The sequence below is a fragment of the Vombatus ursinus genome, unplaced genomic scaffold (genome assembly GCF_900497805.2).
Source record: "Vombatus ursinus unplaced genomic scaffold, bare-nosed wombat genome assembly UNPS02014786.1, whole genome shotgun sequence".
NCBI classification, from domain to species: domain Eukaryota; kingdom Metazoa; phylum Chordata; class Mammalia; order Diprotodontia; family Vombatidae; genus Vombatus; species Vombatus ursinus.
Genome location: NW_020954564.1, coordinates 17,868,414 through 17,895,804, shown reverse-complemented (window position 1 = coordinate 17,895,804; position 27,391 = coordinate 17,868,414). Strand labels below are relative to the sequence as shown.

The 27,391-nt window shown below is 39.2% G+C and overlaps 1 protein-coding gene across 5 annotated transcripts in view; it reads right to left on the bottom strand.

Annotated features, from left to right (window-relative positions):
* The window catches only part of LOC114047108 (ras-specific guanine nucleotide-releasing factor RalGPS1), a 490,091-nt gene that overhangs the window by 93,193 nt on the left and 369,507 nt on the right, over positions 1–27,391 (bottom strand). For all 5 annotated transcript variants that reach the window (XM_027867848.1, XM_027867845.1, XM_027867844.1 and 2 more), the window contains exon 10: positions 19,385–19,452. In XM_027867848.1, the coding sequence (XP_027723649.1) occupies positions 19,385–19,452 (68 nt within the window). The remainder of the gene's footprint in view (positions 1–19,384; positions 19,453–27,391) is intronic.

Genomic DNA, 27,391 nt, shown 5'->3' with positions numbered 1-27,391 from the left:
TAACCCACTGGAGTATGGATCCAAAAAAATGTTACTGTTGTTGTTGAGTTTTTTTTCACTCATGTCCAACTCTTCATGATCCCATTTGGGGTTTTCTTGTCAAAGATACTAAAGTGGTTTGCCATTTCCTTCTCTGGCTCATTTTACATATGAGGAAACTGAGACAAACAGGGTTAAATGACTTGCCCAGGTTCACACAGTTAGAAATGTCCAAATCCAGATCTGAACTCAGGTCTTTCTGACTCCAGGCCTGGTGCTCTATCTACTGCACCACCTAGCTGCCCTACAAAAAGACATTGACAGGATAGCAAAGATTATTGGCTATCATTGGTTTTTAAAATATTTTGATAACTGTATTTCAATATAATTGCTTTTCTCTGTAATACTATGTCTGTAATTTTGTGCATTAAAAACATTATTCTGAGAAGGAATCCATAGGTTTCAGGATCCTGCCCAAGGGGTCCATGACAAAAAGAGGTTAAGAACCTCTAAGCTAGAGCAATGGGCCAAATCTGAAAAGAAGAAATTCAGTAAGGATAAATATGAAGTCTTACGCTTGGGTAACAAGAAGTCAGCTTCACTAGCATAAGATGGGGTAGGCTTGACTAGATAGCAGTTATTCTGAAAAAAAAATCTGGGGTCTTACTGGACTGCAAGCTCAATATGAATCAACAGTATGATAGGGCAGTCTATAAAGCTAAAGCTATCTTGGGATGCATTAATATTCTAGGAATGGGGAAGTAAGAATCCCACTGTCTTCTGTCCTCATCAGTCCTCATGTAGGGTATTGTGGTGAAATATTGATACCACAGTTTAAGAAAGAAATTGATAAGCTGGACAAATTTGGACAAATTGATTGTCCAAAGAAGGGCAACCAAGATGGCAAAAGGTGTTGAGTCCACGACATTTGAGGATTATTTGTAAGAACTGGGCATGTTTACCCTGGATAAGAGAAGACTTAGGGAGAACGTGATTGTTGTCTTCAAGTATTTAAAGAATTGTTAGGTAGAAAAGGGATTATACTTATCCCATTTGGCCTCAAAGGGCACAATCAGATGCAGTGGGTAGAAGGGCAACTATAAACTTGATGTCAGGAAATACTTGCTACAGTTAGAGCTGTATAAAAGTGGAATGAGCTGCCTTGAGAGGGGATGAGCTTCCCTTCCATGGAGGTCTGGGTGACCACTTGTCAGGTATTTCATAACAGAAATTCCTTTCACACCTGGCATGGACCAAATAGCTGCGGAGATCTCTTCCAACACTCAAATACTGTGATTTTGTGACACTTAGCCTTCTTCCCTTGCAGTGCTTGTGACATGCATAAGCCAAAAAAAAAAAAAAAGATCACCATGGAGATAACTGTAGCTTATATACCAACATCTGCTACAGAGATGAAAGAGAGGGAAATTCTATGAAGAATTTGACAGTGTGCTGCAAAACAGGTCAATGCAAATAAGATACAGGCATGATGGATGAAAACAAAGTGCTATATAAGGTAATCAACAATAGCATAATCTCTTAAAAGGATACAGTAAGAGAAATTGGATCATATATTTAAAGGTGAAAGACAGACATGACCAACAAGATGGAGGCCCAGACATTTTCTCTAGGCCTTACCTACTCTCAGAACTCTCCCAAATAAGAGTTATGTGCAAGGGGTAAAGGAATTGCAGCTATCTCCACAAGCCAAGAAACTAAGAAGTCTGATGAGGTAACAGATAAATTAACAGCAATGAAGGCTCATCCTTAATCCCAAACACTCTCAGCACCTCCTCCTCTACCAACTCCCACTATCTGGCAGGGCTGCATCACACCTGAGACTGTGGGATTATGACATTAGCTTATGCTCTTGGATCCCCTCAGCAATTTCCTTCCTGCTGCTGCTAGTTTCTGCCTGGACACCCTCCCTCTGCTCTCACCTCATCACCTAGGAGTCATCCTGGATTCCTCACTATCTCTCACCCCCCAAATCCAAGTTGTTGCCAACTCCTGACGATTTTACCTTTACAGCATCTCTTGAACATGTTCCCTTGTCTCCTCTGACACTGCCACCACTCTGGTGCAGGCCTTCATTATCTCATACCTGGATTGTTGAAATAACCTGCTGGTAAGTCAGCCTGCTTCAAGTCTCTCAGCACTCTAATCCATTGTCCAATCAGGTCCAATCATGTCACCTGACTACTCAATAAACTCCAGTGGCTCCCTATTGCCTCTAGCAGCAATTACAATATGCTCTGTTTGGCATCCAAAGCCCTTCATATCCTATCTCCCTCCTACCTCTCCTGTCTTCTTACATGTTACTACCCAATATATACTCTTTAATCCATTGACACTGACCTCTGGTTGTTCCATGAACAAGATGTTCTATCTTTAAGCTTTGGGCATTTTCTTTGGCTATCCCCTCATTCCTGGAATGCTCTGCCCCCTTTGCTTCACTTACTGACCTCCCTCTCTTTCTTTAAGTCTCAACTAAAATATCTTCTTTTACTGGAAGCCTTCCCTAACCCCTCTTAATTCCAATGTCTTCCTTGTGTTAATTACTTCCTATTTTATCCTGTATATAGCTTGCCTTGTATATATTTATTTTCATGTTATCTCCCCCATTAGATTGTGAGCTCCTTGAAGGCAGGGACTATCTTTCACTCCTTTTTGTATTCCCAGCACTTAGCACAGTGCCTGACACATAGTAGATGCTTAATGTTTACTGAATGAATCCACGGCAGTAAGCAGAGGATCTTAATTCTAACCCCTACCCCCACCCCCACCCAGCGAAGGATGTGGGGGCATAGGAAAGTAGAAGAGTATCCGGCCTAGGGTGGCAGTGTACACAAAAGGAAACTGGAAAGGGGAGGGGGAAGGTACCAGCATGGGGCATGATGGCAAAGTCTAGAGGTGTGCAGCATGAAGAGGGGGCTGACTCAGATCCTCTCCTTAAATGGAGGCTCTAGGAGGAGCCTTCAATCAGAGAAAGGGGCAAGTAATACTGATGTGGTGTGAGTCCTAGGGCTGAAGTGATCTTGCAGGATGATAAAGTTCCTGGAGCATGATGGCCCAGAGACCAGAGGAGTACAGCTGGGTAGGAAATGAAGAAATGATTGTCCTTGGTGCCCTTCTTAAATGGAGGTTTTGGGAGAAGTCTTCCATCTCTTCTAACCCCAGTTCCAGCACTCCTCCCATTGCATCATATTTCCTGAGGCTATGAGTTAAGCTTTACTAAAGCTCTAAAAACGTAGCTGGTGGCAGCAAAGATCAGGGCAGATATAGCCACAACTTGAATCAGTAACTATGAACATCAGCTGGAACATTAAAGTCTAAGCATAATAAGACCAAGTAGGTAGATGTTAACTAAGTACAATGCTCTGTAGAGGGCAGAACTCAGACAATAAGGAGTAGTAAGAGTTATTCAACTCAATTCTTAATAAATGACTGTTGAATGATAGATGGATGGGTGGATGAATGGATAGCTGGATAGTTAGCTAGATGATTGAATCTAAGAGATATGTGGTAGTTCCCTCTCCTAAAATCTTACTACAAAGACTCTACCACTGTGGAATGGTATTATCCCTATATCCACCCTTACAGGTCATGCCATCATAATTAAACTCTGGCAGATCACATCAAGCTAGAACAACTTTTGAGTACAGGCCTAGCCGCAAATTATGCATCTATTGTGTGAGGACAGGCCTGAGGAGAAAGCAACAAGGGATAGTGGAAAAAACACTGGATTTACAGTCAAAAGATCTGAGTTCCAATTCTGGCTCTGCTACTGATCCTCAGTTTCAACAACTGGAAAATAAAGAAGTCAGACTAGTGGCCAGCTTAAAATCTATGACCCTAGGAATACACTAGGTGATGAATGTTTAGGTCATGGTAAGCCATGAAACATAGCAGAGTTGCAATCTGTATCACCAGAGAGAACCCACATGGATAAAATCATAGATCTTTTGAATTATCAGAGCATTTGAACTGATTTTTTCATTAAAAGTGAGAAATAGTATTTTTGCCACTTTAGTTGGAAGAAAATGCATAATAGTTATTAATCTTGAATTATGAATTATTAATTCTTGACTAATGAACAGTTTTTAGTGCTACTAATTGCTTTAATAAATTGAGAGATCTGTATGTTCTATTAATTGTTTTTAAACAAAAAAAGATGGTATTCTGCCAAATTCTTTTTATGAGGCAAATATAGAAATGATTTCAAAAACCTGACAAAGACATAATAAAAAAGAAAATTATAGACTAATTTCACTTTTGAATATAGAACCAAAAATCTTAAATAAAATTATAGCAAATATATGACAGCCATGGATAAAAGGGATTACTTGCAATATTGGTTTATCCAGAGAAAAAAAGGATTTAATAGAAGGAAAATGATTAATATAATTCAACATATCAACGGGAAATAATACAAAATCGCATGGTCATATCACGAGATGCTAACAAATTTTATAACAATTAATTTTAGCAGATTGTAACCTGAGGTCAAGATCATTTTTCATCTTTTTCACCAAAGGTATACCATAGTGTCTTGCACAGTGTAAGTTCTTAAATATTTGTTGAATTGAATTAGAGTCACATTCACAAAATATGTTCTTCACAACAACTCTGTGAGGTAAGAGGTGCAAGTATTATTATCCTCATTTTACAGAGGAAGAAACTGAGACTTAGGGAGGATATAATTGCCTTCCTCGGGTATACAGAGTTAGTGTACTTGAATCCAAGTATATTTCCCTCATTAGAATGTAAGCTTGTTGAGAGTAAGGATTGCTTCATTCTTTGTACTTATATTGCTAGTATCTAGCACAATGCCTGGTACATAGTAGGAATGTAATAGATGCTTATTGATTGGTTGATCTTGACTCCCAGTCTGGCACTACTTCCACTAGGCCATAAATTTAACATCCATTTAGGATTAAAATAAACACCTTCCCAATTGAGAACAATCTTTTCCCTTAATATAATAGAGAGTATTTACTCAAAATTAAGAGCCGATGTTGTTCTCAATGGCCCAGTCACCATAGAGGTATGCCCAATAAGGATGTCTAGTGTTATGGTAGACAAAGGATTAAAAACGGCTGGAGAGTTAGAGTGAGTGAGCAGGTATGGGCAAGAACAAATACAGGTCTAAGGATATGCCTTTGGAGAAACCACAGACTCCCAGGTAGCCCTGGAATTCCTTTTGCTTCAACAGAATTGGCTGAGGAAGGGCTAGCACCCTGGACAGGTTGCCAGGATTTTTTTCCCCTAAGGAAAAAAGAAACATCTTTATCCTCTGGTCAACAGAGACCTTAGAATGCTTGCTTGTCTTTTGAGTTATGCTCTGATCTGCAGGTAGAGGGAGTTTTAGGAGTGGGATAGAGGGAAGGGATGAGGAGGAGCTAGATGGGAAGAGGCTTGTTTGCATCCTTAGGAAGAAAGGGTTAATGAGGAATAAATTTAGTGTTTGCTTTTGTCTCTGGCTTTGGCTTCAGCTGCTGATGCTTCAACAGGCTTGCTAACCAAGTGGGGCCCACCAATTGTGGCCCTGGCTTGTTTGCAAGTAAGAAACTGAACATATGACTTGAGTTTACTAATCCATCTCCAATTCAAACAATGATTGGCATAGTCCTACCCATATTACAGCTTATGAGTTGTAACATCCATTGTCACTACTTCTATTCAAATTAGTGCTAGGAATACTAATGTAAGGGGGAATTATATGAGGGTGTTAGCAAGGGGCATAGCACAGGGGAAAGAGGATTGTTTTGGGAGTCTGAGTATCTGAGCTCTAATCTTGGCTCTGTGACCTTGGGCAAGTTATTCCATCTTTCTGGGCCTCAGTTTACTCTTCTGTAAAATGAAGGGGTTAGATTACATTAGTGGCATCCAATTTTTGGGAATGAGGGCCCCTTTTTAACATAAAAAACTTCAGGGATTCTCATGATAGTAGTTCAATCAATAAATCAACAAACATTTATTAAATGTCTACTATGTGTCAAGCACTGTGAAAGAAATGAAACAGTCCCTGGCCTTAGGGACCTTACAGTTTACTGAAGGAGACACTATGTAAGTATGTACAAAGTATATATAAAATGAAACAATTTTTTGTTAGTTTTTTGTGTTTTGTAAGGGAAGGCACTAATAGCTGAGGGATAGGCTCAGGGACTTGTAATGGTTGTTATGGTATAATAGTCACATTAAGAGTATCCATTGAGAAAATATAGAATGACATACAGTTACCATGAATTCAGCAATATGTTGAAATGAATTTGAGAGGATTCAATCACGATTGCATCCACATGCACTTAAAATAAATGTGTTGTTTTTCTTTCCCCTTCTGGGGAGAATATAAGCTCTCTGAGGTCAGGGATGGTTTCATTTTTGTCTTTATATTCCCAGTGCCTAGCCAAATGTCTGGCACATAGCAGGCATTTAATGTTTATTAATTTGAACTAAATAAATGTGTGTGTGACACCATTTATTTGGTATACTCCCTTAGACTTAGTCACAGTATCTTCTCTAGTAACAGGTGTGCAGGTAAGACTTAGCATTATAAGATCATAGATTCAGAATTGGAAGGAATCTTAGAGGTTATCTAATCTAATCCTTTTATTTTACAGATGAAGAAAATGAGGCCCAGAGAAGTTAAGTGCCCACAGTTAGACGGGTATGAAATGACAAAGCCTTGTTTCAAACTCAGGTCCCATGCCTCTAAATTTAACACAAATTCAGTGCTCTTTTCACTTCTCACCTGCCTCCCTACCAAACTCTAGCTGAACTGGGTCTTACTAATGAGCTGGCCCTGTGCTACCCTGTCTTTTCTGGTTTGGGTCTAGTCAGCTTAAACAGTCCAGGTGTACAGCTCCATCCCCACAGGCTTTATCTCCTCCCTGATAACCAAAGTTGTGAGTTAAATGGCCTTCCACCTTGTTTTTCTAGTTTCACAATACATCCATTGTCCTCTGCACTCTAGAGCACCTGCCAGACCTCTGATCCTTTCTATTCTTTTTTTTTTTTTTTAGGCATTTGGTGTTAAGTGACTTGCCCAGGGTCACACAGCTAGCAAGTGTCAACTGTTTGGTCTGAGGCTGGATTTGAACTCAGGTCCTCCTGACTTCAGGGCTGGTGCTCTATCCACTGTGCCACTTAACTGCCCCCTCTCTATTCTTAATTGATAGAAAGGAAGAGTTCATAGCTATAGGATCAAATATGTTTGACTTTTAAAGCCTTTCACAACCTGACCTCAACTAACCTTTGCAAATGTGTTTTACATTTCTCTCTTGCTACAATACAATAAAACTGGTCTTCTTGCTGCTCCTCACATACAACATTCCATCTCCTCTCTAAGTCTTTGCCCTAGCAGTCCCCAATGCCTGGAATACCCTTCTTCCTCCCTTTCCCCTCTTAAAATCCCTTGTTTCCTTCAAAACTCTGATCAAGTGCTGCTTCTACATGATGCCTCTCCTGTTTCCCTAGCACCTGCCAGTTACTTTCCTCACCTCCAAATTTACCTTGTATATAATTATTTATATGCATGCTCTCTCATGTGATAGAATGTGTCCTTGAGGACAGGGCCTGTCTCATTTTTGTTTTTGCATTCCCAGTGCCTAGAACAGTAACTGGTGTGTAGTAGGTACTTAATAAATATTGATTGGTTGATTGATGGTAAAAGCCATGCTCAACTCCCAGGAACAATAAAGTCATATCTAGTGGTTCAATAAGGAAAAAACATACCTGGATTTTTGCTAGGATCTATACTCACCTACATTTGTAAGGGAATTCCACCCCTGATATTACACCAAAGTAAGACCAGAAATTCTGTGGAGGTGTCTCAGGATGAGGTGAGTCCAACATTTACCTTACGATAAATGTATGGCAATAAGCTATGTACTGGATCACCTTTAAAAGACAGCCCCATGTTGTCCTATTTGCATCTGTATCCTCCTCCATCCCTATCCTTGAGCTTCCCACACTCTAGACAGATTCTGGGTGCCTTTGCTGCTTACCTTTCCTCTAGGGTCTCCAATGGCATTCTGTCTGCATTGGTAATTCTGCTTATCTTTCCAACCTGGATTCTATTTTGGCAACAAATCCTTACTTTTCCTTTTGTCTTTGAAACCTGATTTCCTTACAGCCCTGTCTCTGGGCTCCTTGATACTACAATGTATACTGACTTTGACTCTGCCCTTACCCAGGTCAGCGTTGTTGGCCATAGCCCCTATATTTCCTGTTCCATAGCAACAGGACATGATGCAGACAAGAAACAGCTTTCCCTAAGAAATTTCCAGGATTTCCAACGTCATAATTATTATATGTTTGGAGAACATAACAGGAAGAGACAGGGAAAATCGTTTGTAGTCCTCAACATAATTCACATTTTCCGATTTATGTGGCCATAGAATGGAGCAAGACATTAACAATGCTTTTTAAAAAGGCAAAGGCCAGAGCATTTTGGCCAGTTTTTAAAAGTGGTGCTTACTAGTGTTTGTAATGACCTCATCCTGGGCCTAGAGCTAGGAGTGATGGGACTAACTCTGGAGGCCTTGAAGTTGGTTCCAGGGTTAAGGTTTTGAAGATCACCGAGCTATACCAATGAATTTCAGTTTAATTAAACAACTAGTCCCCATGCTTGGGCTTGAGTATTCAAAGATGAAAACTAATAGTCCTTGCCCTCAAGAAGACTTAGGCATAATATTAATCAAGTGGTTATGAAAATGATAGAAGGAAGGACAAAGGAGGGATCATGATAAAGTCCTTTAAGAAATTTGAGAAGGGCTGGGTGTAGAAGCAACTAGATGGCATAGTAGATATGGTGCTGGGCCTAGAGTCAGGAAGACTCATCTTCCTGAGTTCAAATCTGGTCTCAGACACTTACTAGCTGTATGACTTTGGGCAAGTCACTTAACCCTATTTGCCTTAGTTTCTTTATCTGTAAAATGAACTGGAGAAGGAATGGCAAAGCACTCCAGTATCTTTGCCAAGAAAACCCTAAATGGGGTCAGGGAGAGTTGAACACAACTATAAAACAACTCAACAACTGGGTGTGGTGACACACTTGTGTAGTGTCTGCTGCTGGGGAAGCTGAGGCTGTTGGATCACTAGAGTTGTAGTATGGTATTAATCAGGTGGCTACACTAAGTGTAGCACTTATATGGCGAGCTCCTGGGATTAGGGGGCCATCAGACTGCATAAGGAAGGATCAATCAGACCAAATCAGATACATAGTGGGTCAAAGTTTTCATGGCAAGAAGCAATGGGATCAGACCTGTGAGGCCATAGGACTTCTAGCCTGGGCATGATAGGGAAAGAAAGAAAAAGAGAGAGAGAGAGGGAGAGAGAGAGAGAGAGAGAGAGAGGGAGAGAGAGAGAGAGAGAGGAAAGAAGAAGGAAAGAAAGAGAAGGAAAGAAGGAAAGAAAGAAGGAAAGAAATATGAGGAGGGACAAGTGTTGGTCCCCATATTTGGAATTTTATTTAATCCCACAAGCATTTATTACAAGCCTGTTCTGTTCCAGGCACTGTGCTAGGTAGGCAATGGAGATAAAAGGACAAAAATGAAATAGCCCCTGTGCTTGAGTAGCTTACATTTTACTAGGGGGAAACAACATAGAGATATATACACAAAGTTAATACAAAGTAATTTTGTGGGTTAAAGACAGCATCAACAACTGAGGGGGGATGAGAAAAGGACTCATGTAGAAGGTGGAACTTGAGCTAATATTTGACAAGAACTACAGATTTCAGAGGCAGTGGTGAGAAGATACTATTTCAGACATAAAGAACAACATGTTACGCAAATTCATGGAGATGGGAGATGGAGTGTCCTTTATGGAAAACAGCAATAGGCCAATTTGTCTGAAATGTAGAGCGTGAGTGGGAGAATAACCTGAAATTAGTCTGGAAATTCGGATGAGAGTCAGTCTGTGGATGGCTTTAAATACCAAGGTATGAAACTTATACTTCATCTTAGAGCTAATAGGCCACCACTGAAGCTTCTCAAGTAGGAGAATGACATGATGATACCTTTAATTTAGATTCATCAATTTGGTTACAATCTGATGGATCAAAGATGGGAAGAAGTGGAGGTAGGAGAAATCACTTAGGAAGTTACTACAGTTATTTAGGTGACAGGTGATGAACTGGGATGGTGGTTGAGTAGATAGAAGGGAACAGATGCAATGGATATTGTAGTGACAGAGTCAACTAATAGCCACATTTTCACCCAAGGCAGGGTGACATGATTTTACTCTCTCTCAAATGAAGCACTCATTCTAGATGAGCGCTTTCCTTGAGAAAAAATGTTGCCCACTTCCTACTGACTGAAACTTCAGGCTTCCTGGGCTGACCTTTGCTCTTGTCATTTTTAAGCATAACTGGTCTATGATTATTTGCTTCCTGCTCAGAGTTGGAGTGCTACCAGTGATTAGGATATAGAATGAGAGAACAGAGAATGTTAGAGCTGGAAGGAACATTAGAAACCATCTTCAACTTGCTCATTAAGATGAAGAAACTGAGGCCAAGAGAAATTTGTTAGATAGATAAAGTATTTATTAAGCACTTACTATGTGTCTGGTACTGAACTAAGTGCTGGGGATACAAATACAAGCAAATACAAATACAACATAGAAAAACAAATACAAGCTCCCTGCCCTCAAGGAGCTTACATTCTAATGGAGAAAATACAACATTTAAAGGGAACCTGGAGGGGGGGAGGACTCTGGGAGACATGACGTGTAGGACAGGAAATGGTATGGAGGCTTGGCCTTAGCAAAATAAGGTAAAAAGTAATCTATCACAGCTGAAGGAACCAGAGTTGGAGGAATTCAGATTACTAGAGGGGAGGAGATATTACATGACCTGTCTGAGGTCAGAGCACAGATTTGAATTAAACATTAGTTGTTTAATTCAGAACTTTCAACTTCCCAGGTATGCTCTTTATACTACCATGCTGTTCCCTTGCTCTGGGATCAAATTTGGCCAAGAAGCAATGATCTGAACCATTAGGAATAAGATTGCTCTTATTATTATTATTGCCCTTATATGATAGGATGGTTGGAAAAAAGGGAACAGAACTGAAAGCATTTTACTTGGGTGACACTGACCAAGTCATGTTCAGTCCCTGAGACATCTTTGGAATGGTTTCCCAAATGCACATCCTCTCCTCAAGAGATCAGACTAATATGTATATAAAAACAGGTTCCCAGAAATTTGGAGGTTGCAACATAATGGACTCTAAGACATTCTTTTTATACAAAGGAAGAGAATAATCATATAATCTCTTTTATTGATGCATAAAAAGTAGGATGGAGCACTATATTTTAAGTCACAAGACCTGGAGGGTGAATTCCAACACTTACTAGCCATGTGACCTTGGACCTTCATCTTCCTGGTCCTCAATTTTCTCATCTTCAAAAGGAAGAGAATTTGGATGAAGATGATCCCTGAAGTTTCCTTCAGATCTAAATCTATTCTCCTGTATTGTATAAGATGAAGTCCATGACCCAAGGCCCCAAGCTTGGGTTATACATGGAATGAATCCAATCTTGGGAGTGACCTCTATATCTTTGATTCATTTTATCCTCATCTAGAGTTCTTTCTGGGAAATCATAGAATTTTTAGAGTCGGAAGTGACCAATGGCCAATATGGTTCAACCCACAGCCAAAAGGAATCCCCATGATAACAACCCTTAGAAGTGGACATCCATCCTCTGCTTGAAGACCTTTAACAAGGGAGAAGTTGTTGCTTCCCAAGGCAGCCCATTCCATTTTCAGATAGATATAATTGTTAGGAAGCTTAAATTTGCCTTTTTGTAGGCAAATTTCTACTACTGACCTTGGTTCTGCACTCCAGGGTAAAAAAGAACAAGTCTGATCCCTTTTCCACATGACAATCCTTCAAAACTTGAGCACAGATATCATGTCCCTTTTAAGTCTCCTCTTCCCTGGGCTAAATGTCCCTAGCTCCTTCTACTAATCTTCATATGATAAGAACTCATGACCCCTTACTATCCTTCTTTCTTCCTCTAGAATCTCTAGCTTCTGAATGTCCTTCCTAAACTGTAGCACCCAGAACTGAATACAATACTTCAGAAATTGCCTGACCAGAGCAGAAGAGAACATGAGGGACCAAGATCAATTGGCTTTTTTGGGGTACTACACCCCAGTGCTAACTCATATGGAGTTTACAAACCCCTAAAACCCAAGACCTTATTCATATAAACTTCTGTCTACCCATGCTACTCCCATCTTTTACTTGCCTAGTAGACTTTTTGAAACCAAGCTGTCCTTATTAAATTTCATTTTATTAGATTCAATGTAATGCAATACCCTGTCAAGATCTTTTTTTATCTGTCTGTCATCCATTGTGTTATCTATACCCCTCCTAGAGCCCAAGCTTTGTACCATCTGAAGATTTGATAAGCTCAAGGCTTACATCCCTGGGGCACTCCACTGGAAACTTCCTGACAAGTGGAAATTGAACCATTAACAACTACTCTTTGAATATAGCCATTCATCTAATTATGAATCCATCTAACTGTTATTATTGTTGGAGCCCACATCTCTCCATTTTACCATAAGAATAATATGAGATTTTTAAAAAGCAAGCTTTTTAAAAATCTATGTGAATGATATCTATAGTTAATTCACCAGATCCACTAATTTAGTAATCCTGGGGGGAAAAAAAGGTTAACAAGTTTAATCTGACAGGATTTGCTCCTATTGGCATCATAGTGTCTCCTAGTATCACCACTTTTCTGGATGATAACTAACCAATTCTTTGATGGATTGGCTCTGGAATATTCCCAGGAATAAAAGTTAGGATCACTGACCAATAACCCTATAATTTTCTCTTCCTTGTTTTGAAAAGTGGGACATTTGCTCTTCTCCAATCCCATGACACCATGCCCCATTCTCAATGATCTTTCATATAAGAGAGGCAGTAGGTCAGATATCATATCTACAAGTTCTCTCACTACTTCATTCAGGCCAGGGGACTTGAATTATTAAGGACAACTAGGTGATCTCTTAATATTTCTTGTTATAAACTGTTTGCCAATTCTCACTCTATGTTCTTTTATTTCAAGCTCAAATGTCATTCCTCTTTGTCAGAGAAAAAAATGCAAAATCATAAAGAAGCAGCTCTGCACTATGTCTTCAATTCCATTGTCTTATCCACCCTGTGTAATACTATCCCATCTTTGATCTTCCTCTCTGTGTCTCTCTCTCTCTCTCTCTCTCTGTGTCTCTCTGTCTCTACACACACACACACACACACACACACACATGACTAGGCCTACCAGTCTCACCTAGGTGAAGTATAGGGGCTAGTCACAGGCCCAATCCCGCTACTCATCAGTATAAGAGCTTAATCCTACTCAATTTCCATTCTGGTCTGGTTAAATAACCTGGTAGTTCCCTAAATTCCTCAGGGTTCACCATAGTGATGATGAACTTCACATTGACACCCAATCTGCACAACCCAGTGTAGCTTAGAACTTTGAGCTTAAGTTATCTGCCAGCCTCAGGTAACTGGCATTTGGCAGGTGGGGTTACAGGTATACGCCACAATGCTTAGATTTCAATTAACTTAAAAAATAAACTTTTTTGTTTTTGTTGTCATTAGATTTCCTTACTAGCTTTAGCTCATTTTGAGTTTAGGCTGTGAGTTTCAGTATAGTTCAATGTAGTTTAGGGGCAGCTAGGTAGTGCAATAGATAGAGGTGTAGGCCTGGGGTCAGAAGGACCTGAGTTCAAATGCAGCCTCTGACATTTTCTAGTTGTGTGACCCTGGGCAAGTTATTTAATCATTTGCCTCAGTTTCTTCATCTGTAAAATGGGGATAATAATAGCACCCACCTTGCAGGGTTGTGAGGATCAAATGAGATAATAATTGTAAAACAATTAGCCTAAAGCCTGGCACATTATAAGTCATAAATAAATGTTAGTTATTATTATTATTATTCAAATATAACTTGTATGCAAATCCCCATTGATGTAGAGAAAAAAGGGAATCTAGCTTCTAGGCAAACACTCAATGCAAAATCTATGTCTATATATATCATATAAATATTATATATATAATCAAGTACATAATAATTTTTATTTCACCCCACAGGAAACATAGAAAAGATATAAAGGATTCAGTGAACCATAAACAATTTTACTTCACAGAAAATACAGAATTCACATAGAACACTCACAGTAGCCCATAAACAATTTTTTTCTCTTCCTGATGACCCCCAGATTTCCCCAGGCCCCTATTTAATCACTAAGTCTCATAGTGCCACTCAGTTTTAGGCTTTCTTTGGGATGGAAATAAATTTGGGGTTGACAGGCAGCCTCCTGACATTCTGGCGAGTCCTACTTTCATTCTAAAGATAGACTCTCCCCAGAAGAAAAACCAACTTGGGGTTGCTTAGCAAGGTAACCCCTTTCCCACTAGACCTGCACTGTCCAAATAACTCATGGCAGCAAGGGAGGGAAAAGTCCATACCTTTTGTTTCTCTATATCATGGCTATAGTTCCTTGATGGTCTTCTAGCTGTAGAGTCATATGTGAAAACCTATGGATTTAAAGCTAGAAGTATCTGGAGGCCATCAATATAGAGCTATCATGGACCTGAGAGGTCATCTAGACCAACTTTCTCATTTTACAGATAAGGAACATGAAGCCCAGGAAGGTTATGTAACTTGACCAAGGTCACAGAGGTAGCAAGTGTCCTCTTCTCTGCAAAATGTTGGCCTTACTCAGAATCTTCCTCTTTCCTCACTAGAAGGCTATGACTCAGGATCCCATTCATGATGCATAATGCACTCCTAGCTCTCTACTGGCTGGTTTGCATGATGATGTTAGATCCCATCTGGAAAGGAAATGATGATTTGGGAATCATCCAGGATGGATCATCTGGGGCCATGGAGGATCCCAAAAGAATGGGATCTTGAGTTCTCTACATCTTTCAGTCAATTGTTTGACATTAAAGATGTAGTTTATTGTGGAATGTTATTTGCAAAAGTATACCTATTTCCTTCAAATCAAAGATGCTCTTCATGCATGTGTAAATTATTTCCCTAAAAATTTAATTTAGATGAGAAAATAGGTATAGTTACTAATGTTCTTTCAGTCACCATTTTCCCCAGTAATAATAATGTTTAAGACTTTCCGACATCTTTAGCTTCTTCTCTTGCTTCGGAAAGTTTCAGATTTGAACCCTTAATTCCTAAAAAACAAAACAAAACAAAAAACAAAACCCAAATCTTTTCGCTTTCAGCATTGAACTATTCTGATACATACTTGGCCTATTCCAGAAACTTTTCCCAACTTTTTGTCCTTCAATATCATTTCCACTTACTCAAAAAGCACATCTAGGATTGGGATGTTAGAGTCCAAATATGGTGGCTCCACTCTTCTCAATGGTGTTAAGAATCTGTCATAAAAATCCTTACAGATTGTTTCCCTCTTTTGTCTGTTTTCCTTCCAGTTTCATACTTAAATGTCCTCATTATGACTTTACTTAGTTATGTCTTTTGCCAAGCTTTCTTTAAACTGTTTTTTCCTACCACTGATTCTTAATGTTTTATAAGGTGAAACTCCTCATAATCTTCTGCGGTCCTTCACTTTAAGATTTTACAAGTGAGTTATATTATAAACCAGCGTTGCCCTTGGATGACATATCTTTCTCCTTGGCAAAAAGATCCACTGTTTGCTATATAAAGTAGTTTTTAGGCTCTTTTGGTCTTCTTGTTCTGGCAATTGACTTAGTTAAACTTCTGTATGGAATGTTAAACTCAGTTTAGGTATCCTTTCCTCAATCTATTTCCTTTTTTTGTATAAATAACTTGTTTAAATAGTTCGGATTATGGTTAACTATATGCCATATCTTTTTTCATCTTAATTTTGTATTAATTTTAATCTTTGCTTTAGCAAGTTGGTGATCACACAGCTAATTGAGGAATGAACCCTAATCAAAAGGCATTTATGAAGTGCTTTCTATGTTTCCTGGCGAAGGAAATGGCAAACTACTCCAGTACCTCTGCCAAGAAAACCCCAAATGGGGTCATGAAGAATTGGACATAACTGAAATGACTGAACAATAATAAATTCTATGTTCCAAGCTCTGTTCTATGCACTGAAGAAACAAAGAGAAAAACGAAAACAGTCCCATCTTCAAGGAGCTTACATTCTGACATAGTAAATGAGTAATGAGTCATTTCCTTTTTGCTTAAATATAACCTACTTCATTGTTTGTGTTATTTGGTGCTTGCCATACCCAATACCTCCTGATTCTTTTCTTAAAGAAAGCATTCATGATATAAAGGCCTGAAGCTTCACTGACATCTACAAGTGTCTGATTTTTCTTATTCCTTACTCCCAAACCATATTTTCCAACATATTTTTTTTTTTGCTGCCCTCACACTGAAATCACCAGGTACAGAAATATATGTTGTTTTATCTCTTCATTCCCTGAAATAGATTTTTGGAGCATATGCTGTGATCATTTTAATGATGTTCTTTTCCTAAACATTTATCCTGGGCATTCCAATGAAGAGAAATGAACAACCAGAGGAACACAGGTTGGATTGTCTTTGAGACACTGAAATGTTCTTTTGATGACTCCCCCAACCTTCTCCCTGAAGCAAAGCCCCATTTTTTAAAAATAAAAATATGCTTCTGGTGCTACTGTGTGCTTGTCAGCTGTGAAAGCCTAGTGTCTGGAGAACTAAAATTGAGTCTCATCAGAAGGGGAATGGAGAGGCACATAGTTGGTGGAAGACAACTGTACCATTGTACAATTCAAGGGATTATGTAGGAGAAGTGGACTAAAGGATGTCATTAGAAAAAATGTCTGAACTAAATGATAGGCCTGTTATGTGATAAGACTGAGGTTTAACTGATGGGTAGCTCATGAGTTCCACTGGTATCCTTGCCATGGCACTAGAACTAGAGGAAGATACTCAATATGTTAGATGAAGCCCCAGTGCTAAATTCTATGGGAAGCCATGGGAGTTGTACGGGATGGGTGTCATGAATAGGTTGCAATCTGTATCACTGAAGGGAATACTGCCATCAGTGAAATCATTTGAGCATTGAAGTATTAGTGCATATTGCCTTTGGCAGGGGAATTCCTGTACTCAATATCCCTTCCTGTTCTGACTTAAGGCCTATACTATGAGTCCAATTTCTCTCCCTAGGTAGGCTTCTTCTTAAAGATTTCAATGCATTGACTCAGAATTCCACAACTCTCTCCCTCTTGCTGGACTCCCATGCTTTTCAGATATGCTTATTTGGGAAAGTTGCTCTACTGCTCCCAACCCCAGAATTTTCTCTCGGAAGAGACTTACCTTTACTTAGAGGCAGTCTTTGGGTACTCTCTGTTGCCTTCTTCATACCTGTTAGAATATCTAGTCTCCTTCAAACCTCAGCTTAAATGCTAGCCCCAGATCCTATTGCCTCCCCTTGATTTCACCTTGTATTTGTTTTGCACATATTTATGTGTGTACGTTTTGTCTCCACTGAGAGAATGCAAGTTCTTTGAGGGCAGGGACTATTTTATTTTTGGTTTTACATCTCTAGCACCTGCCATAGTGCCTGGTACCCAGCAGGTATTCACTAGAAGAACCAGAATTTAAGAATACTTTGAAGGACCAAGGGAATTTTTCTATCAATAGATTGATATAGTCCTTCTAGTGTTTAAGACTTGCTTGCTTGATTTGCTGCTTGTCTGGTCTAATAGCTTTTGCTAATTGCAACAGTCCCTAACTCCTTTAGGTTATGACAGGTATGACTGCTCATGCGTGCCAAGGTTTTGTTGCTACTTGGTCCATCTGGCACCCAGACTTTTTTTTTTCCTTCAATGCAGTGTCAGTGAATTTTCTAGGATATTGGAAAGAACACTGGTTCCTATCTTCACTATTACCAACTTGCTATGAACATGCTGTTGGCAAATCACTGAAACTCTCTGAGCCTCAATTTTTTTTTCTATAAAACAGAGACATGATACTTGTATTAGCCACCTCAAATTGTTGTTGCAAAGAAAGTAAGCACATTTTAAAGTCTAAAGTATTACGTAAATATGAACTGGTGATATTATTATTAGTGAGTTAGAGTGGCAACATGGATGGAGGTCTGGTCTTGGAGTCAGGATGAGCAGGGTTCAAGTCTTGCCTCTGACTTGTACCAGCCACACGACCATAGGCAAATCATTTAACCTCTCAACAGCGCAACCACTTACCTAAGACTATACCTTATAGATGAGTTGCTGATCGGCACAGGCATAGGGAGTTTCCACACTTAGAGTTCTCTTCAGTGAGGAAAGTGCAAGTCTACAACCCTCTCATCCCCACTCCAACTCAACTCAAAATATTTTTATTAATATTCCTCAAAGTTGTGTATTCATGGGTATAATATTATTTCTTTCTTGCTTTTGGCTTTATCTTTTAGATTTGCAATATAGTGTCCTTTTCTTCCATTTCTTGGTCAAAAACTGATACTCCTTTTCTCTGTTTGAAATCATGGACTCCTCTTGACTCACTCCCCCAATTCCTGTTCTTGTTTATCAATCTTAGATAGCTCCTACCTCAAGATCAGCTAGGCTTATGGCCAACTGACAGCTGAATCAGTGGGGATGCCCCTCCCAATTGAATTATTGCATTTTTACAAAATGATATCTTAAAACACGTTGAAATCAACCTATGACTCCAGCAAAGGTAGCAGCTTGCATTTTCTTTGAAATTTCTTATAGGTATTTGAATTTTAAAAGAGGATATTTGTTTGCTGAAATGAACCTCTAACTGGTGCAAATTCAGGCTAGTGGCTAAATGAAAATATTCAGTCAATGTGAAGGAGATAACCATGGGCTAAGGAACATTAGTGGCAAATGTGAAGATTCAGTCAACTGGTAGCCTCTGGGTTAGAAGGTTTGAGGAGGTCTCCGAGAAACTTTTTGACATTCAGTGTCTCTTCCCCTTGCCTATAGATGACCTCAGGAATGCTTTAAACTGGGTTCCTATAGCCATTCCCTCTGCTCCCCTTGTAGAACCAGCCCCATTCTGTGCCCCTCTTCTCCAGGGTGCTGGGAAGGGACATTCCAGATGATTTTGGACCTTTGTAACTATTCTTCCAGGTCTCTGCTCAAGAAAGACATTCTGCCCAGCTCCATCCAGGATGTGACCCATTTATCCAAGGGGCTGCCTCTAGAATTGGGCTATGATTGTGTGTGTGTGTGAGAACTGGACTGTGATTTGGGGAAGCTGGGCTGTTGGCTTTCTCTGTTACCAAGGCCGCTCTGGGTACTTGGTTGGTTGCTTATTCAATTATTTATTAAGCATAGTTTTATCACCTACTCATGGAGCCAGGCCACCTCAGATTTGTCCACAACTTATAACAATCAGAGTAACTTTAAGATACCTGCAAGGTCCTCCTTTGAAGACACCAGTCGGGGAGAACAGCTTCCTGGTTCAATTCTCAAAGACAACCTGAAAAACAGGATTTTTGTTAGATCAGTATGGGCTCTACTAAGTCCAGAAAAGAACTGGAAGCAAAATTCAGGGTTGAAAGAAGTCCATGGATCAAAGGACTTAGAGCTGGTCCAGGTTTTGGAGGGCATGTATTCCAACAGGAACTACTTCTACAACATCTCTGACAATGAGTCATTCAACTTCTTCTTGAATGCCTCCAGTGATGGAGAACTCATTACATATGTGGCAGCTCACTCCAATTTGATTCAGCTCTAGATCTCTTTGGTTCACTCCTCTGTTCAGAGAGAAGGTTCATGGTCAGCTCACAAGTAAGGGTGGGCAAATGAATGCATCCAGAAGTCCAGTTAGCTTTGAACAAGGGTCTTACTATTTTTCCTCTTTTAAAGTTTGATTGATTTCTTCTATGCAAACATTACAAAAGTCATCTACTGAAGCCTGCTTATCAGTTGGTTGGCCACACCGTAAGGAATTTTTGGCCATAACCCCTTGTGAAGTTTATCTGCTAAGTGATGGACAGATCAGGATCTGCATTAGTGGAGGAAGGACTGCAGATGAGATCACAGGTTCTTGAAGTATTGGGATGCTAAAGCTGGTCATCCCCAGAACCCTTTCAAACAAACTGGGGATCTTCCAGAGGAACAGAAAAAGGAACTATATACATATATACACATATGTATATACACATATATGTATGTAAATGAAGACACATAATATACACGTATATGTGTATTATATGCGTCTGCATATTATATAACATACATTGATATCTAACAGTGCTCTTTGGAGTTCATTTTTCACATCACTCAATCATATAAAATATAAGTATTTTTATTTGATGTATTTTGTCTTTGTACTCTCAGTGACTAGCTAGCACAATCCCTTGTACATAATAAACATTTAATAAATGTTGAATTACTACTACTAATAGGTAGCATTAATATAGCACTTTTAGGTCTATAAAGCTCTTTACCAATATTATCTCATCTGATTCTCAAAATAATCCTTGCAGGCAAGTGTTTAGATTATAACCATTTTTATTCTTCTTCTTTGCAAGGCAGTTGGGGTTAAGTGATTTGCTTGGGGTCACACAGCTAGTAAGTGTCAAGTGTCTGGTCTGAGACCGGATTTGAACTCAGGTCCTCCTGACTCCAGGGACAGTGCTCTATTTGCTGTGCCACCTAGCTGCCCCCCCCCTTCACAAGTCTTCTTTATTTCAGGTCCACTGTTCTATCCACTGTACCACTTGGCTTCCTAAAATACAAGTCTGACCATGTCACTCCCCTACTCAATAAATTCTAATGATTCCCTATTGCCCCTAGGATCAAATATAAGCTCCTCTGTTTTGTTGTAAGCTCTTCACATCCTGGGCCCAACCAACCTTTCCAACCTTATACATTACTGGTTCGGCCAAACTGGTCTCCTTGTTGTTCTGCTATGATCCAGCTATACGGGCTTACTCAACATTTCACCTTCTGTCTCCATGTATTTGCAATGGGTATCCCCCAGATCTGGAATATCTCCCTCCTCACCTATGCTCCTGACTTTTCCTGACTTCCTCTAAGACTTAGCTTAAATCCACCCTTTCTGCAAGAGGTCATTCCTAGTCCCCTAGCTGCTGTACTTTCCCCTCCGAGATTGACTTCCAACTGCCATGCTTATATCTTGTATGAACCTAGTTGTATCCTTGCAGTCTTCTCCATTAAAGTGTGAACTCTCCCAAAACAGGAATTGTTTTTGCCTTTTTTTGTATCCCCTTACTGATTGGCATAGTGGCTGGTACATAGTAAGTGCTTAATAGATACTTGCTGACTGACTGACCACCTAGCCCCGACCTACATTTCCAGCTTTATTACATACATTACTCTGCTTCATGGACTCTAAGGTCCAGCTAAACTGACCTGCTGTTTCTCACACCACAACTCATCATCTCCCATCTTCATGCATTTGCCTGTCTTTTATATCTCCCATGCCTGGAATACCCTCCCTCCTTACCTCCACTTGTCAGAATCCCTAATTTTCTTCAAAATTCAGATCAAGCAACACCTGCTACATGAAGCTTCTCTTGATTACTACAGCTGCTAGAGTCTTCCTCACGATCCAAATTACCTCATATTTATTTTTAAGTACTTTTGTGTGTTTTCTCTCTTCCAATAAAATGCAAGCTTCTTGAGGGCAGGGGCTATTTTCCTCCTGTCTTTGTATCCCCAGTGCCCCAGCACAGTGTTTGGTACATAGTTCACACTTAATATGTGTTGATCAATTAGAGGACTTTAAGGAAAGATCCAGTGATGGACTGTGTTCATCCTGACCGGTTTGGTCACCATCTGTTTACTTTTTTTGTCCAAGTTAACTCCAAGGATTGTTTACTAACTAATGCGTGGAAGGGGTCAGGATCTGTATAGGTAGAGGAAGCCTTCTTGCCAAGGAAACCATGGAGTCTTAAAATATTGAATATTAATGTGCTATAAGAAATGATGAGCTTGATGATCACAGAAAAACATGGATAGACTTGCATGAAATAATGAATAGTGAAATGAGAAAAACCAAGAGAGTGTTGTATACAGTAACAGCAATATTGTTTTAAGAACAACTTTGAGTGACTAAGTCATTTTGACTACTATAAATACCCAAATTAACTACAAAGGGCATATGAAGGAAGATGCTATCTGTATCTAGAGAAAGAACTGATAAATAGAAGTACGTATAGAATTATTTTACTATGTGTGTGTGTGTGTGTGTATAATATGCATATATTTGTGTCTAATGGTAGCCATTCCTGGGATGCGGGGGAGAGGAGGAGGAAGAAAAGAAAGGAAAAAAAAGAAATTTATGTGATAACTTTATTATATATTTCAAAGGAATAGCAAGTTGTACATAATAGATTTGCAGTTTCATGTGCAATCATTTTTTACTATTCTACTATACTATGGAAATGCTTGTTTTCTTCCATAAATTAAAAATAAAATAAATTATTTTTTTAAAGTAAGTAATGGGGAAGTCAGGACCTAACTTACTGTAAACTCCCAAGGTGAAGAAAAGAAGAAGATAAGCCAGATAAACAGCAGGGAAAGGGGCTCTCACAGGATTTATCTGGGTCTGCTTCAGTTCAAAGGCAGGAACATGAAAATCAAGGCCCAAGATCCAAATAGAACTAGCAGCCTGGATATGAAGACCAAGTTATCAGACAGGGACAAGTAATATGAAGGTCAAGATCCAAGAAAGGGAGGGCAAAAGGCTGTAAGTCCTGATGGACTGGAGAGAAAGACTTTGGCATATTTCTAGCACAGAGGAGAGCTCCTGCTATGTGGGGGTAGGGGCAGCTGGAGTTCTTTTACCTAGAGTCTTTAAACTTTTGAAAAAATATTTCTATATAATTGGTTTCATTTGTAATCCTACATATTTTATTTTCTGCATTTAAAAATATTTTGAGAATGGGTCCATAGGTTTTTACCAGACTGCTCAAAGGGTACACGACACAAAAAAGGGTTAAGAATCTCTGAGGTAGAGAACCTGGCTTAAAATGAAAGCCTTATTATTCAGTGCATTTGGCCATGAACTCTGACAGTGAGAAGGGGAAAACAAGACATTAGGAAGAATCCCTGAGTGTACTATCCCCTTGCCTCCAGGTTTGACTCATATCAATAATGTGTATGTTGGGCAATTTGTTGCAAATATAGCAACAGGCTTTTCACTTATGGAAAAAAGTTAAAGTTTGGGGTATTATTCATATTTAAGTAAATTTATTTTTTAAAAAAAATTATTGACATCTTTTGCTTTTACATCACATAAATATTCCCCTGAATCTCTCCTCTTCCTCACTCCCAAAGGGCCATTTCTTAAAACAAATATTTTTTAAAAAGAAAAAGGAAGAAAAGGAAAAATATCATCAAAACCTATCAATACATTGAAAAAAATACTACCCTCCCCTTCTTTCACTTCCACAAAAGTGTCATGGAAAGTGTTTCCCCAGATTTCTAGTAAAAGATAGTGGGATAGATAGAATTAAAAGAACCCTTAGAAAACTGACTGAGAGTTGGAAAGGACCTTAGAACACACACTTAGAAAGGAAAAAGAACTGGGAACACAGAGTGACAGAGTTGAAAGGGCCCTAAGAAGACAGGATGTTAGAACTGGAAGAAGAGATTTTCAAACACAAACTATTAGACCTAGAAGAGACTTCAAAGATTTTTCATTCCAGCTCCCTTATTTCATAGATAACAAAACTGAGGCTCTGACAGAGGAAGTAATTTGTTCAAGGTCAAAAAGCTTGTAAATGGTAGCGCTGGGACATGTGGCCAGTTTCTTTGCCTGTACATGCAATGTTCTTTCTGCTATTCTAGATTCTCTTCAGCCTAGAAATGGGACTCGGGCTGAGCAATGACATCTTGAAAGTAAGCTAATCTGTGAGATATCTTGGCCATCTAAAAGAATGTCAAGATGGGGAATGGATTAGATAAGCAAGACCCAGAAACAAATGAACAAATCAAGTATGATAATGAAACCTAAGAATACAAACCACTGGAGCAAGAACTCCCTATTTGGACTGCTGGGAAAACTAGAAAGCAGTTTGGCAGAAAAAAAGGTTTAGACTAATATTTCATACCAAATACTACAATAAACTCTAAGTTATCTAAAGTTATCTAAGTTAAGTAATCTAAACTTAAAATGTCACTTCATTTAAAAAATAGAGAAGAATGGAAAAACACACCTTTTAGGTCTATGATTGGAAGGGTAGGATTTATAACCAAAAAGGAATATAGATTATACCAATGGTTGAATAATTTTTATTAAATAAAACTTAGAATGTTTTGGTATGATCAAAATCAATATAGCCAAAATAAAAAGAGAACAGTTGAAAGGGGAATTATTTGCATCAAATATCCATAATGAAAGTCTGATATTCAAGATATATAGGGAATTGGTGCAAATTTATAAGACTAGGCCATTTCTCAATATATATGGTCAAAGGATTTTTTAAAAAAATAACTTTCAGAAGAATTAGAAAGTACCAACAATCATATGAAAGAATGTTTTATGTAACTAATCATAATATGAGAAAAGTAAATTAAATCAACTTTGAAGTTTTACTTCATACACATAAAATTGTGTGAGGGGTGGGTTGGGATAGTCAGTTATGAGGTAATTTGGTATAACAGCAAAGAGAACTGTTATAGTCAGAGGAGTTACAGTCAGAGGACCTGTATTCAAATTAGAGAACTATCTTTTGCTTTTCTTTCTATCTTCAGGATTTAGCACAGTGCCTGACACATAGGAGGCACTTCATAAATGTTTATTGAATGACTGACTGACAAACTCAATGATCCAGCTGCACTGACCTACCTGCTGTTCCTCATATAGGGCATGTCATGTCCTGATTTTATACTCTGTTCCCCCATGCAAAGACTGCTCTCCCTCTTCATGTTTGTCTGATCCTAGCTTCCCTGGCTTCCTTCAAGGCTAAGCTCAAACTTCAGCTTCTGCAAGAGGCCTTTTCTGCCCTACCCATTCCTCACTCACTAGCTTCTTGTGCCCTTCCTCTGAGATTACCTTGCTTTTACACGAAGACTGTCTCTATGTATCTAGTTATTTGTACTTTATCTCCCTTATTAGAATGTGAGCTCCTTGAAGACAGTGACTGTGTTTATACCTTTCTTTATATTGCCAACACTTAGTACAGTACCTTTACTTAATACAGGTGAACTTAAAACAGTGCTTAATAAAAAGTTGGCTGACCAACTGATATGAGGTGGGATCCCAGAGCATACTGTCCCATTGCAAAAATAATGGTCAGTCCTGGAGCAGAAATCAATTTATATGGCATTTTTGAGAAGATGACTGTCCAACTTAACCCAACTCAAGCAATTTATGCTCCCCTGCTCCCACCTGGGGCTGACATGCCAGGCCAAGCCTGCCTTTCCCCATCCTGATTCAGTCACACTAGTCAGTCTACAGATTCAGATATAGAACACCAGAAAACTAGACCCATAGGGGTATCTAATCAGCCCTACAAGTGACATGACCAGGACTACATCCACCAATTGTCTACACTCAATGGAGGTGAAGCTGAGTCTACCTAGCTTATAACTGAGGGGACAGCATAGCATGGGTAGAGAATAATGGTACTAACATATGCCAAGGACACTAAAGAGACCAGCTAGCCTGAAAAGCAGAACAATGTGAAAGCAATCTCAGAACTGGAACCATTTTTTTTCTCCCTTTTGAAAATCATTAGCTGCCACTCCCATTCTAGTCAGAAACAGTTTGTGGTTCTATTGGCCAGCCATGGGGACTTGTTCATTACTTGTGACCTGATTAGACCTCTTTTAATTCAATTCAACAAATAATTAAGCACCTACTATGTGTAAGGCACTGTGCTAGGAACTAGGGATACACATTTTTAAAAAATGAAACTGTCCTGCCTTCAAGGAGCTTGCATTCTATTTGTCAGTGATAAAATAAAATGCGAACATTATGTGGTTATGAAGCTGGGATGGTCATACAGGATCATGTACCCGAGAACCTCCTTCCCTACAATGTCTGGAATTTTTCCCACATTTTGACCTTTGTATGAGTTACATATCTCCCTCTGGGTTAAGATTAGTCATTGGCACAAGGGGGGTGTGCCCTGAAGCTGGGTGTGGATGAATACTGATCCTGGGAAGGGCTCCACTCTGCATGTTTCTGTGGGTTACAGAAAGAAAATGGAGAATTGGGGTATTGGAAGCAGTGGCCATTGATAAGAATTGGCCTAGACTGGTTGTGGGGGAGGTAGGAGCTGAAAAATCTAAGTAGAATTGATTAGTTTCTTGTTTGAGAAGGAAGGTTTGAGACTCCCTCTCCCTTTACTATCAAGGATTAAAAATTGCTAGGGAAGATGATAATATCTTCTACTTTGCAGAGGGATGATTATAGCTCATTACTTCAGCAAACAAATACGAATCTTTTAACAAAAAGCGTTTCCCATGTGACAAAGTGTAGTCAACAAGTAGTCAAGTTCTGAGTGTCTAGCTGTAAGCTCACACTGTAGTGATTCTACAAGGAATATAATAATAAGTAGAGGGCAAGGATCATGTTAAGAAAACAAAGTATTTGTGCATAAACCCCTGGAAAACCATACAATGCATAATTGAATGCTATAATGTGGGGTGTAGACTATAACCATGTTATAGACATTCAGGAAGAGAAAGGTCATGTGGTGTCATGTCAAGGGTAGGGCTACTCAGGGAAGGTTTCACAAAAGCATGGGACTTGACATTGGGCTTAGAGTTAGAAAACCTGAGCTTGAGTTCTGTCTTTACCATTTACCAGGATGACTCTGGATAAGTCACTTCCCTTCTAGGTGCCTCAATGTCCTTGTTATAAAAATGAGGGAACTGGACTAGATGATTTCTGATATCCTTTTGTGGTGAGTAGAAGATGAAATGACTGAGGAAACAAAGGTTTGAGCTTCTAAGAATATTGATTTATTAAGCAATGCATGCCAGTTACTCAACAAATTGGGACCAGGCCCCTAAGCTTTGGCACTGGACCCTGAATACAGTGGGAGACAGATTTTTATACATTACAAACAACTAATCAAATAAGGGCAATTAATTCAAAGAAAACAACCAGGATACAAAATTAGGTAATCTGATTTCTAACTGGAGGAAAGATTGGGGACTATCCAAATTGAGACAGAGAGAACAAACAGGTACAATTCCCTGAGCTCAGAAAAAAGAGGTGTCCTACTCCACTCAAGTGACTATATTCAATCAAAAGAACATGGGAACAATAACTGCTTGACCTGTACAGGACCAGTTTTCAGATAAGACATATGGCTGTGTGAAATGTATAATGATTAGAAAAATCCTTGTTTTGGTCTTCAGATCTAACTGGGTTTCCGGTCAGCATAACCTAGGTCCTTAGTTAAAGGTCTTTAAGCAGCAAATAGAGGTGG